Consider the following 15,857-nt stretch of genomic DNA (forward strand, 5'->3'; position numbering starts at 1 on the left):
CATCTTTAATAATCGTTGAAGAGACGCAGGTGTCATTATTACAGATGTATTGTAGATAGGTGCATGATGAGGTCACTTGTGTCTCTTCCTATCCCAAGAAAGGGAGTCATGAATGGTTGGGTTCAGATGCACCTGAGTTGCAGGCTTCCAGTGTTAGGTGAAAGGAACCCCATCCTGATGAAGCTGTAAGAAGGGAATTCATTTCACCTTAGTGCTCACGCCTCCACAAATCCCTGGTGGTTTTGTATGTCCATGGATCTTTGTGTTAATCAGAGAGTCATAAATTAAGGCAGTGCTTCTAAATGTGGTTCCTGATCACTTTCTTTCTCCTGCCATGTAAAGATTAATGTTTTATATTGGAACATAATGTTCAGATGTATTTGATACTTCATTTCAACCAACCTGTTTTTATAGGGGTACAGAAGGGTTTTAAATTTATAGGATAATTTATAGCAGATGACACTTTAATAGTAACATCTTGTAAAACTTTCTTTTTGTATTTTAGCTAGATCAGCACTGGATGCAGCTGCACGCTGTGAGTATTCATATGCATGTGTTACTGCTGTGACTTGCTTTCGCTAATAACAGCAAGACCGTTGAATTTTCATAGTTAAGAAAGTCTTAATTACGCTTTAAATGCAGTCAGAAACTAATTTTCCTCTATTCCTGATTTTTCCTAAATTTCGGCTAAAGTCTGTTTTTTGCCAGCATTTCACTTGTAGTTTTGTCTTGCGGCTTTTGATGACAGTGCCAGAGCAAGCAGCAGGGTGAGAACAAGAAGTGGAATAATGTGGTACTGCAGGAACGTAAATTATTTTCAGCTGCTATGAAACTGCAGATGAGATACTGTTTGCCTTTGCTCTTTTCCTTGAATTCCTTCAGAAAACTGATACTTCTCTGTTAGCCTACCTGTGGTGTTGTCTCTAAAATCCTGTTTTATTTCCTTTTGAAAGCTACAAAACCTCCAAGATACAAATGTGGGATCTCTAAAGCTTGTCCTGAAAAGCATTTTGCATTCAAAATGGCAAGTGGAGCAGCAAATGTAGTGGGACCTAAAATTTGTGTAGAAGATAATGTGTAAGTATTTTTACATGTTGTTTCTAAGTATCTCTTTCAAATGCTGTCTTGGATCACTTTGCACACAAAATCAGTAGTTTAAATGATTCTTCACCAGTTTCATTTTGCCAGTGCTTTGACCACATGAAAAAAATCATATTGCATTGTAACTTAATCTCTGATGAAGCACACTTAATACTCTGCAGTAAATGCAGAAATGTACACTATTTTAATACATGCAAGATAGCTTACACTTTATTTCAGGTTTACAGACTTAAGGACTAGTTAGACTTTGTCAAGTCAGATGCAAACTTGCCTCCAAGTAACTTGTTCTCATACCTCTAATAGTAATTCAGTGAACGGTTGTATTTTTAAGTAGTTACTCTTGATACTTCGAACTGAATGACATCAGCTAAAACTGCTGTGGAATTGTCTTTTGCAAGTCATCTTTTAAACTATCTATTTCTGTAGTACCAATGTCAGAACATATTTTCCACTTTTCTTTAAAGGATGACTTCAAAAGGGAAAAATAGGATTTTAAAGATCAGTAGTTACTTAATTGTGCTGATGGTAACTAAAGTTAATAAACTTAAAATGGCTGTGAAATGAGGAAGGGAACTGCTTGAAACACAGTTTTGTTTTGAGTTTGTCCTGTATTTCTAATAACATATTTTTAACACAGAATTATCAATAATACTGCGCCTAGAGTATTTAACTGAATATCTTTCAGTAATCCCCATAATGGGAATATTAATATTTATTTTTAGACTCTCTGTTTCTTTGCTCTTAGATTGTTCCTGCTGATTGTCACCCAGAGTTTGCAGTGTCATATAACATAATCTATCCACTCAATTTTGCATGTCAGAAAAGACATGATGTTAGCATTGTGGGAAGGAGTTGTTTTTAATATCAGTCACACTTACAAGCCTTTGCCTTCCATTTGCATTTAAACTACTCCAGTTTAGCTGTTTCTCAGCCCACGCTATGTTAGTACAGAGTGGTTCAGATAGTGTGTACAGCAGCTAATGCTAATGAATTCTTGAGCAAATGGCAACTTCACTGTGAACAACATAACCCCATGTAATATAGTAAATAGGATAATTAATCTATAAGAGAATAAAACGTATTGGTTTACATTTTCCATCACTTTACTCTCTAAAGTAACTCTGTAAGATTAGTGTTATATGATCTGAAAGAGAAGACTATTTTTAGCACAAACTCTAGCAATTAAGATGTAGCGAAGTTGCAATGGGAGCTTTTTTCCCAGACAACTAAACACATGCGGCTTCTTTGCTTTGCGTTATTAGTAGAAACACGGGCACCATTCAAATTTCAAGCCGTTCTTCTGTGAGGTTGACTTAGCTCAAGCTTGCTTGCGTAGGAGTGCGTTTGCAGCAGAGCATCACGATGTAGTTGGGGAGCATGTGCAAAGTGAGCATGAGCTCACCGCTGGCACGTACTAACTAAAAGCTGCTAGGTTTTGCTTTCCATTCTTACCGTTGATTCACTTCATGACCTTGGACGGTCTTATGTAATCTCTCTGCGTGGTATTTTTGTTGGTGTTACAAAACTTGCTACCTTCTCATTCTGGTTGCTAGGAAGCTTAATATCTGTGAAGACTTAGGGTGATTCATTGATTAAAAGTTGTGGGAGTGCAAGTAATATTTTAACTTCAGGATTGTAGGCTTTCGGGGTTTGTTGGGTTTTTTTTTTTCAATGTCTCGCTTACTGGTTAACTAAGAAGAGATTGTCCTGTCAAAAAAAAAAAATCCTCTACTGGATATTTCACTGAAGAAAGTGATGAAAAGAAAGTAGCTGCTGGCAAGAAATCCTCTATTCTTTTAATACTAGTGTGCACCTTAGTGCACAGCTATTGCTTATTATCTTAAGTCCAGTTTTCCTTGGCAAAAATCTTTCTGAATTCCTTCTGAGGAAGGAATTAATGTCTTTTTAAATGTTCTCCAAAAAATTTGATTAATTTTGTTTTCTCCTGCTTTGCTCACAAGATGTTTGATTTCTCTTTCAAAAACTCCCATGGCTTGTTGGTTAAATTATTGGAAGAATTCTAAAACTGGGGAACGGCTGCCCTCCTGTGAGAAAACTGTCACATTACAGCCTGTAGTTTTGTGACTTAGTGCACAAGCTATCTCAAGTGTGTAAAGTAGAATCTCAGAGCTCTGAAATAACTTATTTCCTCTTCAGTAGCTCTTTTTTTAGTGATATTTTGTGAACTCACTCTTGCAAAATGCTTTTTTCTGATTACTTTGTATTCTTCTTCATACTTCCGAGACAAGGAAGCAGGGACAAGTTTTCATAATTCATCAATGATATTTACCACATAGGTTTTTTGCTGTGTATTAAACATAAGAATGTCACTTGGTTTATGAAAGCACTAAACATGCTGATATAATTCCAAATGCATTTAATTTCTCAATTTTTCTTTATAATTATATAGATATTTTGGTGTGAAATAGGAATTCTGCTGTATAGAAGTTCAGTTATAGTCTTGTTCTCCTATGTTGGAAGGACATAATCCAAATTAGAAAAAAACGTACTGTAGTCATCATCAAAATAGTAAATATTGTAGATGCTACTTCACAGGCTTTTTAGAAGAAGGGGCGATATCGCTATACTTTACCAGCAACTTCTCCATGCCGTTTTACTTCTATTAAGAAGCCAGTTGCATGATTGTGCTGCAGTAACCTTATAGCAGAATGTCGCACTACAGACGTTTAATAACTAGTAATTCTTGTATTTATATTTTCAGGATTTTTTTGTTGTCTGAAATCTGTTATAACTTGTTATGTATATGTGGATTTTCAGTGTCTAGTCACGCCAGTACTGGATATTTTTTGACTGGTATTTATTTACAGATAATTTTGTAGTTAAAATAAAAGAAAGTTTTTATTCTTTTTGGTAAATTAAATGTCCACTAAATTTTATATGGGCAAAGGAATGTGTTCAGAACGTCAGTGCCTTATTTTCATTTACGTTTTCAGTCTTTATTTGCCATATGTTTTTATTGTTTAGAACGGATGCTCTGACATGATATGAAAATGATGTGATCAGAGAAGAAATGATCCTCCAGTGGCTAAAATACTTTTGGAGTTCCCTACTAACCAGAACTGAATTCTGCATTTCAGCAGAATTTCAAGTCTTCTGTGTTAGAAGTTATTGAATTAGGGTTTTAATTTTAATAAGAATTTTTGGCAGATGGTATAACTTAGAGGACTAACAGAAGAATATGACTCTTTCATCTCTGATTACTAGTTCTTTAAAACCTAAGTCACTGTGCCAAGAGTTACCATTAACCGGTAGTCTTTCACAGCCTCTGAACTAGCTAATACTGAGTCTGTTCCTGATAGTTGTCTATTAAATTTGACATTCCTCTAAATTTTGGCTTCTGTCTTCATCCTGGGTGCAAGAGATAGCATCAGAAAGGAAGATTTGTCATACTTCTGTGATAGACCATTTCTTGTTTCTAGCCTATCACTAATAATTTAGCATGATGAAGCAGATGTTGCAGTTGTGTGCGTAAGGATGTAGTCCTTCCAAAACATTGCTTAGAACAGACATTCAGACATGACCTGAAAAGCATATGATTGCAGAAGAGATATGAAGAAAGTTTTGAACATAACAGGATTGTACACATCTGCAGCCCCTTCCTAGAGCAAGCTAGGGAGGTTAAAAGAAATCCTGATCAGGATGGAATTAAAGCATCTGTTAGTGCATTTGTAATTAATGATATGTGCACCTGTATGCTTATGCTGAGGTGCTTTCTTGAATCTCAGCTGAAGACTTCTTAATTATCTTAATTTATGTAATTGTTGCAACCCTTACTCGTATTTCCCCTTGTGTATGTTAACTCTTTTACTCCTAGCTTTAAAATGTTAATGCTGGGATATTTGGGGCCTGGAGGCAGAACAGAGGTCTTTATACAGTGTCAGTGAAAAGGGATGAGGAGGTCTGGAAGCTTCCTCTCACTGGAGTGGTACACCCACCATGGCCCAAGGCAGCACAGCATCCTAGCTAACAGTCCTGACATTCCCATTAGCTCTTCTTTACAGCTCTGAAGGGCTTCCATTTCACAATGCATCTCTTTTTTCCGGCTCCTTTGCCACTCTGAGTTTGGCAAAGTAATTGCTGTAATAGACTTTGATGGTTGTGTTGGGATCTGTAACTGTACTCCAAGATTATATTCAACTTTTGTTTAAAGTCCCATCAGTGTATTAACTATTTTTCTTGAATTTAGGTTTCCTATTATAGGTACAAGTAGCTAACTGCTTTGACTTTGTTTCTTAGTGTGATGCTGCAATATTAATTTTAAATGCCTCTGTTCAGTTAGCTTTTAAACTCATTAACACATTTTTGTTCATTATGTGCTTACAAAAAAGCTTAAAATGTTTACATGACTGTGCTAAGCTCCTCAAATTATTATTTGTTTCAGGCTCTTTAACTGCAAGGAATTTTCTTAAATACATTAATAGCACTTTATTTTTTGTGACACTTTTAATAAACACGCATGCTTTGAAACCAAGATGATTAAGCGATCAAATGAAATGGATACAACTGGGGATATTTGATCTATTGTTCTCAATTCAGTGGTGCCATAAGAGCACACAGATTAGTTCAAGGAGATTTTGCTCATTTAAGTACTTGTGAACATGTGGTCTTTCAGCTATGTATCTCTTAAAATTTGATTGATCCTACTAAAAAACCAGAAATAATTCACATCAGAAAATTGTCCTATTAAAAATAAAATTGTTTATTTTGTTTCAGTTTAATGAGTGGAGTTAAAAATAATGTTGGCAGAGGAATAAATGTGGCCTTGGTCAATGGTAAGTGACATTTCAAGTGAGCAGATAGTCTTCATTTTCAAATAATTTCTGAAATTTAAGGTGATGTACTAAGGGATGGTGAAAGGCAAGCAGGAGGAGAAAAGGAAGTATTCAGCACTTTTATACTGAGATAATGTCAGATTTTGACACTTATACCTTTTTGTTAGAGAATAGAAAAATTCAGTGCATTTTTGTTTCTAAAAATGTGTAGTAAAAATAGTAATGTGGAGTGCTGGTGTGACTATCTTGGTGATACATCAGATAAATTCCTAATGCACATATAAAATGAAAAAAGACATGAGATGCATGCTGCTACTCTTGATTTTGTGCATTGCCACTACTAATAAAACTTTGTAGACTAAATTCTTCTGTTGCTCTCTGTTCAGTGAAACTTAACAATTCTGTTACTACATGGAAAGACCAGATCATTATTTCCTAGCTTGAAATCAGTGTATTTGATTAGTCCATATCTATAGGTCTTGTCCCTAAATACATCATGTTATGTAATTATGTTCAGGATTCTTAACTTTCATTAAAAACAAACAAATTTACCTGTGTGTCACCTTGAAAGCTGAACTGAATGTTGGTACTGGCAGATTTGTCCTTAATGTGTAGGAAGCAATTCCTTGTAGCACTGAGATAGCACTTTGTCATTTCACTGCAATATAAATTCATGTTATTTTTGGATTGTACTCAGGTTTACATCACAGCGTCATAGAATAGTTTGGGCTGGAAGGGACCTCTAAAGGCCATCTAGTCCAACCCCCCTGCCATGGGCAGCGACATCTTCAACTAGATCAGGTTGCTCAGAGCCCCCTCCAACCTGACCTGGAATGTTTCCACGGATGGGGCATCCACCACCTCTCGGGGCAACCTGTGCCAGTGTTTCACCACCCTCAGTGTAAAACATTTCTTCCTTAGATCTAGTCTCAATCTACCTCCCTTTAGTTTAAAGCCATTCCCCCTTGTCCTGTCACAACAGGCCCTGCTAAAAAGGTTGCCGCCATCTTTTTTTATAAGCCCCCTTTAAGTACTGACAGGCTGCAATAAGGTCTCCCCAAAGCTGCCTCTTCTCTAGGCTGAACAACCCCAACTCTCTCAGCCTTTCTTCAGAGGAGAGGTGTTCCATCCCCCTGATCATTTTCGTGGCCCTCTTCTGGACTCGCTCCAACAGGTCTGTGTCTTTCTTATGCTGAGGGCTCCAGAGATGGACGTAGTACTCCAGGTGGGGTCTCACCAGAGCAGAGTGGAGGGGCAGAATCACCTCCCTCGACCTGCTGGCCATGCTGCTTTTGATGCAGCCCAGGATATGATTGGCCTTCTGGGCTGCGAGCGCACGTTGCTGGCTCATGTCCAGCTTTTCATCCACCAGTACCCCCAAGTCCTTCTTGGCAGGGCTGCTCTCAATCCCTTCATCCCCCAGCCTGTATTGATACTGGGGGTTGCCCCGACCCAGGTGCAGGACCTTGCCCTTGGCCTTGTTAAACCTCATGAGGTTCACACGGGCCCACTTCTCAAGCTTCTCCAGGTCCCTCTGGATGGCATCCCGTCTCTCAGGCGTGTCGACCACACCACTCAGCTTGGTGTCATCTGCAATCATCTAAAGCATGACTTGAACAATACTCACCTAGTCCTATTTTGCCCTCCTAAATTGTCTCAATCTGTTCAAAACCAAAATACCTACCTTTGTATTATATAGCTGCCAGTCTTTCTCCCTGTCTTCTAAACTTTAAATGAATGTATGTATTAAAAAGAAAACTCTACCTTCCATCAAATACTGCCTTTGTAGACAGCATAGTGTTAAAAAAAAAAAGCTAATGAGATTACTATATTGTCCACTTTCTTCTATTTGTTCTCGATGTTTAAGTCGACTAAGAATTTCCAGTCTATAGCAAAACATGCAGTGTAATTTTAATATTTCTTACTTTCCATGTGGCACTAAAGGCAACCTATAGCTGTACTATCTATTTTTGCAAAAACAACTTAAAACAAGAAAAAGGCAAATATATGAAGTGAATTCTCTTTTAGAGATGTTTTAGAGGCTGTGGCCTTTTTGTTTTATTTTATATTCCACTTGAAGCAAAATCAGAAGTTTGCATCTTCTCTCTTTTTTCCTCTTACCTTTACCTGCACCTCTTCACAAACTACTATGCTGTTTAAGGAGCAAATTCATAAAAGATAAGCGTTACCATAGTAATTGATTAATGTGGTGTCTTCTGCAGCACTTTCTCTGAAAGTCATTGAGGAGTTGGGCATGTTGTCGGTAAAATAATTTTGGCTATATTTGACACCAAATATTTCTTTTTCTCCAGGTAAAACAGGAGAACCATTAGACACTAAATTCTTTGACATGTGGGGAGGAGGTAGGTGCAGTTACCTTAGCTGGTTAGAGAGAAACAACTTAAATGCCTTCCCCGCCCTGCCTTCTCCAGGCTCCATTTGCTGTGGTGGCTTAAGGTGATCGTTAAGAGAGTGCTTCACCTCTACCTTTTGTAATTGTGAGGAGTATCCAACTTTAAAGAAATACAAATAGCTGAGGTGGGAGGGAATGGTATGGTTAATCAAACACACTTGTTCTCCCAAGTAGTTCCCACTAGTGGTTATGTCCTTACACAATATAGATGGAACTCTTTCTGTAAAATGAAAGAGTTCTCTGATGCATTTTATCTTTCTTCCACTTAGCATGTTTTTATAAATTTATAAGTACATTAACAAATATTCTTAAAAGGAATGTCACTGTAGGTGTTTAGATATGGAACGGTTGCTTGTTATTAAACAGTTTTGTGTTCTGTCTCTTTTCAGATGTGGCACCATTTATTGAATTTCTGAAGTCGATCCAGGATGGAACGATAGTGTTAATGGGAACATATGATGATGGTGCAACCAAGTATGTCATGGATTTATATAGTAAATATTGCTTAAACTTTTAAATGCTGTTTTATACTGAAAAAAATGCATTCTTTATCACACAATCACTTTTGATAAAGTTTTGTTCTTCCAAGATGACGGATTAGAAACTGTGCTTTCAGTTTATTAGTTTTATAATGCTGATACGATTTGGGGACAACAAGGATCAAATTAAAACTAACCAGGTGTAATGGGTTATGTATGAATTTATGTAGAGGACTGTTTGTTGTTAGGATCACAAAAGTATACACCTGAGAAACAATAAATCAGATATTAAATTAGACCCTTTAGCAGAAATATCACAAGTGTTTGAAAACCTGAAAAGGCTAGAGATTAATAATTGACTAATTAGCAATTGCTATATCAGTACACATAGTTGTTTTTTTCGCTCCTCTGAGAAAAGATGTTAATGCAACAAGAAGACAATGTAGGCCATATGGTCAGTACAACAAACTGTTTATTCATAGCTATAAAGAATATATTTGCGTGTCAGGCATTGTACTTTTTTTTAAACCATACCCTTATCCTCCCTGGTTCCTGAGGGCCCTGTAGGTTTCTAGCTGCTCTCCTAGAATTTGTCCCTACTTTTTTTTTTTTTTTCCATGTGTGCTGCCAAGGATATCTGTCTTTTTGGATATGTGCTGGTTTTCCTATTGCTGATAGCTCATTCTGTCTTATGCTAGTGAATTCAGATATGTCCGCACATAGGAACATGATTGTGAGAACATGCTCTGGTAGAAACTGGACTGTTCCATCCAGCACTTTTCTCAGATCAACTCCAAGACAGAGTTCGGTGGTTACAGGGGTGCAGATACCATTCCCAATAGGCCTCGCCTGTATCATCCTTCCTTTTGAAGTCTGAGAGGTTACTATTGTGCACCTCGTACTTCTTGGCCTCAGTGTTTGGACTGCTCCACCCTAAAGCTATTCAATTTATTCATGTAGACATAGCCTAAGAAGTTCTAGTTCTCTTTAAGCATTATCTTCCAACCTTCCCAACTTTGGTCAGCTTTAATAGATACTAAAAATTACTGTAGAATTTGTATTGTAATCTCCTCCTCACTTAAGTCATCCTGTCCAAAGGATTGCTTTTCATAGTAAAAATTGAGTGTTTTTTCCTTTTCCTCTGTTTTAATAATATTTAACCTTTTGCTAATGTGTTCTGTACATTTTTTTTCTATTTTGGTTCAATTTGTTGTCTACAACTTGTCTGTATTTTTGATGTAGGAGCAGCTTTCCTATGACAAAGTCCTGACTTTGCAATGTGCAGTATTTGCAGTAAATAGTTAAGTGTCTGTACGTTCACTGCTTTTAGGAGAAGAAAGCGATGTAATGTTTCTTTATGCCAAGGCTGGATCTTCTGTTTTGTTACTTTTCTTTTTGCTCTTTTTCCTTTCTTCTTTGATGTATTAGATAAGTACAGTTAAGTTTGTTTCAATAATCATGTCACAGCTGATGTTTTTGAAAGCTTGCATGTAGATACAATATCAGCTAAACAAGAAGGTGAATTTGGCCCATTCATGCTGACAGCCAGGAACTACTGCTTATTAGTGATATTACATAATTAGCCAAAACCTTACCACTGGTGGTTGATGGTAATCATAAATGCCAGTTCTTGAAAACAATTAAAATTGTGAAGAACCAACATGTTTAAGAGAGAATTTTTTTTGTTTTAAATATAAGCTGCCCTAATGCTCTAGAAACTTGGTGTGGGTTGTGCAAATAACCTCCAAAGAACTTAATAATTTTTGTAATTTTAGCTAAAGTGAGTCATACAACTATATCTCAGTAAGTAGTAATAATCAGAAGTTGTATGTGGTGTTAAGTAATCGGGCAAATACAGTAAGTGAAAGGAAAAAATAAAGAGCTGTTATTTGGAGGTTTTGGAATGATAACTTATCATCCTACAGAATCGTTTTCTCTTCCATATTAAAATTATTCTGCTTGGACCTACAGGCACTGAACCGTGCTGTGGGGCAGCATTCTGAATTTTGAATTGACCCAAGCAGACAAGAACTTCTTTCATATATTTAGGTCATTCTTCTAATCTAAAATAGGTTTTACTTTATCTAGGCTTCAGCTTGAGCCTGCAAACAATGTTTACTTTAAAGGTTGACTTTTTAGTTGCTTGGAGAATTGCTAACATGACTTGAGATGTATGTATAAATTCTCACAGGAGAGGGTTCTTGGCTTTTGTTGGTGCACTGATAGGTTTGTATGCTGGTTCCTTGAGATTATAATATTAAAGAGCAGAGCTCATTAGATCAGGTGATTTCAGAACTAGCCTTATCTGATTTTGAAAGATAGATCTTGCCCAATATTGACTGACTTAAACTATATTTAATCAGATTAAAGCTGAATGGTCTATTGAACAATGAAAGCTCTAAGGGCATGTATTTTATTCGCATACTGAACATCTCTGTTTTGTTCAAGGCTTAATGAGGAAGCACGGAAACTGATCGCTGAATTAGGAAGCACATCTATTACTAACCTTGGCTTTAGAGACAACTGGGTCTTCTGTGGTGGAAAAGGAATTAAGACTAAAAGTCCATTTGAACAGGTCTGTGATTCTGTAACTTACTGGAATTTAACAGCTTACATTAATAGAGGCGTAGCATGTTTTTTAAATACCATGCATTTGTTCAAGGTGGGTATCTATTGCAGAAGTGGTATACAGTGTTACTTTCAAATTTATTCCTTGACTAGCCTCCTCCTTTTAAATGTACAAAAAAGATTCTTTGGTGATTCACAAATAAGAAAAAAATCTATATGGGGTAGATCTTAGTATCCCAATAACTAGATTATTTATCTTTTTAATGAATGCAATTAAACTGAAGAATTAAAAACTTACTGCCTAACGCTTGCATTTTAGATGCACTAACAATGGTAGACCTCTGGCAGGTAAGAGGTAGTTAAGGTGTTGGTGTTCCCAGCTGTTTACTTTGCTCTTCTGGCAAAAATTATTGCTGCCGTAGCAAAATTTGCAAAATAGAATATGTTCCCATACTTCAGCTGTTAAAATTCAACATGTGTCATTGTTGCCTTTAATTACCAGTAAAGGTAGTTTTGTACTAGGAGAGTAAGGAAGGTGTGTGCTCTTTTGCCAGCTTTGTGAGGGAGTGGGAACTAGTGCGGGAGCAGTGCAAACTCTTGGAGGCAGTAATGTCTTACCTGACTGCATGTGGTTGCTTGGTGGAGAAATAAACCCCTAATTAAAAAAAAAAAAAAAAACCTGAACATTCAAGATTAAATAATGTTCTTAAAATTCTGACTAATCATTTTCAGTGCCTTGTAAATTTAGTGTCCTTATTTATTTTTTTCCTAGTGGTTCATGTTTTAATGCAGTTGGTCTTTTTCTTCCTTGTCTCTCTTCCTAAATAAACATCCACAGTAAATTTTAAAAATGTTTTCCCAATATGGCTTAACTGTTTTAAGCATACACTTGTCTCAGTATTCACCACTTAACAATCTCTGAGCAAGTTACATTATATTTGATATGAAGCACAAGAGGCTAATAGTGATGTCTTGTCTTTGTCCATGGCCTGAAAATAAGTAAATAAAATGTCTTTTAAAGCTGTGAGTTAAAGCAACAGGATAAATGACTTTACATTAAAGGTAGATTGATGTTTTCTGTTTATAGCATATAAAGAATAACAAGGACACAAACAAGTATGAAGGCTGGCCAGAAGTTGTTGAGATGGAAGGCTGTATCCCTCAGAAGCAAGACTAAATGAAAACAAAAGGAAAGGAGAAAAGAATATGGAAGAAAATGCACTTTCTGCTATTATTAGGGAGAGGGCTATGAAGGAGACTGTACTGTAAATAATATTTTTAAAGCATGCAACCATCTTGTCGGTGTGTGCATGAGCACTGACATTTTGAATATTGGGATTATTTATTGCTAACACACATAGAAATCCTTTTTGTAAATATGTCCAAAATAAAAGAAACATCAAATCATTTCTATGCAGATTTCTTAAAAGCACAGTATTTAGTTTGCCTGTGGTAAATAGTATCTTGTAGATCAACTGGCTAATAAATCGCATATGCGGATAACGAACAGATCCTGACAAATGTTGTACTGTCCTCTTAACAGCGTAATGTTGCTGTGAGTATGTAACCTTTGTGGAATATGTAGATTTTAGTGATAAGTTAATAAAGAGCTTTAATTTTTTTTAATCTTCTGCCTTTTTAATGGCAGCATCACTTTTTATTAAAGCTATTTGGTTATTCTAATACCAAGTGCTCCAGAAGTTTATTTTGTAGTCCCCCATCAAAACTGAACAATCAGCAAAGGAAGAATGCACGGTAGTGTAATACAGATATGCCATGAGAAGCACAATAAAATTATTTTTATTAGGGGAAGAAGAGAAGTGAGTATATAAAGAGTGTGCATGATATTTAAAAGCAGCTTGGAAGGATTTGTACTTAACATGAAAATAGTATTTACTTTGTAGGAAGAGACTTGGCATGTTAAGCCAGCAGTACTGTGGGTAACTTGTTCAGTTTTTATTGCAATTTTTGCGCTGCAATAATGGTTAATCAATTAACCATCGATTCTACCTATGGCTGTTCAGCTGTAGTGGCTAGTCACATAGGAAGTGTGCATAATGGAATAGCTTCCTCTTTCAGTTCTCACATCAGGAATAAATTTCCCATCACAAAGAGCCTGTTAGAAAGCAGTCTGCCTTCTAGTGAGAGCTGTTTCAGGGTACACAATTATGCACCTTTACCACCTATGTTACCTCTAATGTGAGCTGAGGCAATTTGTTCTTACAATGCTTTCTCTAACATCTCCCTGTATCTTGGGTTATGCAATGTGTGACACTTAACTGACAATGTTTCCTTCATCTTTGTTTTTTTAATGGAAAAAAATGGACCAAATTGAAGTGGCCTTATTCTTTAGCTCGTATCAGAGCTTTGAACGTTGTTTTCTTTGGAGACTTCTGTTTCTTTTAAGTAGGGCCAGCTTGAACTTTTGCTGAAACTAAGTTAGTATGGTATAACTGATGGTGTCAGTATTCACCAAATAGGGGCTGACACAGAATTGGGTGTAATCTCTTGGAGCTTTGTCATGAGTTCTGGTATAATCTTCAAAAACTTCTAGCTAGTACCATGGGGCAAAAGCCACAAAGGATTTTTCAGGAACCCACAGTGCGAGTTGAACACAGTGGCACTCAAAATACTATTATTGTTGATGTATGTTGAGACATTTAATTCTGTGCACTAAAAATTTCAAGCAATATTGGGAATTACTTTGTAAGTCAAATAAATAACCTGTGATACCAGAGTAAGACTGGATTTGTTTTGTATGTTTAACTAGCTTGTTAAATAATGTGGTTTTCCCTCAAGTTTAATGTAGAACGGCAATAAATGCACCTTATACAGTGAAACTGCTTTTATTAAATCTTTCAGATTTTCTTGTGTAGGAGGACATATCAAAATCATGCATATTTTTTCATCAAAGTAAACCCCCTGTTTCTGTCAGTTGGAAAATAACTTCTATTTCATAACATTAGGCTATTGTGGAAAACTAATTGTGTAAGTCCTGGAATTTTTACAGAAGTACAGTTTTGTTGGTGTATATGCCAGTATTGGTTATGCTGCTGTCCAAAATAATATCAAAATAATTTTGAAGCTCCTTGGCAGGCGCTTAAGAAAAAAAAATATTTGTCTGCATTAATAGTTTCCCTGGACTACTCTTGTCTTTGTTCTTTTGGTTTTGAATGCCAATGAATATTTCATCTTTCATCAAATTAAGAAGTTCAAGTTCAGTCTACAAAATTAAATGGAGAGGAAGTAAGACTAAAGGCAGACCTCTTAGCCCTTATATCTTTTAAATTTGTGGGTTTTTTTCAGCAATCTGAATTAAGTAAATATGAATCTTTTAACCCCTTAAAGTTGCATCTGCCACAAACCTTTTAAACAACAGGTTTTAAAGCAATGAAATGGTAGGATTATTTTTGTAACTTCTTAAATAATTTGGTTCTTGTGATTTTGATGAAAATCTTCCTCTTACTCTCTAACCCATGTCCTCACAGCTGTATCATATCATAGTTAATAAGACTCTCTTCAAGTATATAAAACTTGTACTGGAATGGCCATGCAAATGGGGTCGTCTTGCTCTTGTCCATCATCCTGGTCTGTTGACTTGCCACAAGATCTAGTCATGCCCTCTCTTCTGTCTTGAGTGGGCTAGTTACAGTATCCCCCTGTTGAGGTAAACTTTCTGATGCTTACTCTTAAGCAGCAAGACTTTCTGATATCCTATATGCATTTCCTTCGAGTTACTGTGCACAAAGATTACTTCTCTGGCCTCCCTGGTCTCTCCCACAGCTGGTGATAGGAAGTAGTTGCAAAGATGAAGACATTTTGTACAGGTAGCTTCATGTGAAAGCACCTGTGTGTGACAAAGCTCCAGGATGCATATTTTCCTACACAAGATGATGGGAACATTTGCAGCATCTTGCGGACTTGTTGAGAACAGAGCAGTGAGGGAAGGACAGAGAGACCATGGGGGATGTCTACCTCAAAAAGTGCAGCTGTGAGAAGAGGGAGGGGAGGACACAAGAAGGTTGTAACTTCATTTTCCTCGAGGAGCACCCAGCTGGGATCCAAGCTACCTGAAGACTTCTTCATTGTAAACCACAGCTCTCAGCGGCTGTGCTAGTGTTGCTTTATGTGGATAATAGGGCTCTTAAGAAAGAAGCTGAAGGGTGTCTCTGCCTTGATATGTCCTCTGCATCATTCCTACTGTCTTTCACGATCAGACTTTCTTTCTTTTTTCTTTTCCTCTGGAAACAGCAGAGCCTTTTACAGCTTTATTTTCCCAAGTGCTAGTTTGGAAAAAGCTTCCCTTTGCTTGGCATGTTTTGCTTTCCAGATGCCTTACTGTGGCACTTAGTTCCCTCAAACATTGACATGACTGCTAAACACTTGATGTGTATGTAATGTCTCCTAAATTGGATTTCCTGCAGTGTGAGTGTTTTTCAAGAATGAGTATATTAATAAAATAGAGGCCAGGTGGATAAATTCAGGGAGGAAATAAAGTAGTAA

At 36.7% G+C, this 15,857-nt stretch overlaps 1 protein-coding gene across 3 annotated transcripts in view; it reads left to right on the forward strand.

Moving 5' to 3' along the window:
• FAM3C (FAM3 metabolism regulating signaling molecule C) overlaps positions 1-14,097 on the forward strand; it is a 32,565-nt gene extending 18,468 nt beyond the window's left edge. For 2 of the 3 annotated variants that reach the window (XM_076330152.1, XM_076330163.1), the window contains exons 4-10: positions 506-535; positions 954-1,077; positions 5,836-5,894; positions 8,207-8,257; positions 8,697-8,781; positions 11,235-11,361; positions 12,442-14,097. In XM_076330152.1, coding sequence (XP_076186267.1) covers positions 506-535; positions 954-1,077; positions 5,836-5,894; positions 8,207-8,257; positions 8,697-8,781; positions 11,235-11,361; positions 12,442-12,531 — 566 coding nt within the window. In that variant the 3' untranslated portion in view covers positions 12,532-14,097. The remainder of the gene's footprint in view (positions 1-505; positions 536-953; positions 1,078-5,835; positions 5,895-8,206; positions 8,258-8,696; positions 8,782-11,234; positions 11,362-12,441) is intronic. The other variant, XM_076330173.1, reaches the window with a different exon arrangement.
• Positions 14,098-15,857: the final 1,760 nt, after the last annotated feature.

The sequence above is a fragment of the Aptenodytes patagonicus genome, chromosome 1, assembly GCF_965638725.1.
Source record: "Aptenodytes patagonicus chromosome 1, bAptPat1.pri.cur, whole genome shotgun sequence".
In the NCBI taxonomy this organism is placed as follows: domain Eukaryota; kingdom Metazoa; phylum Chordata; class Aves; order Sphenisciformes; family Spheniscidae; genus Aptenodytes; species Aptenodytes patagonicus.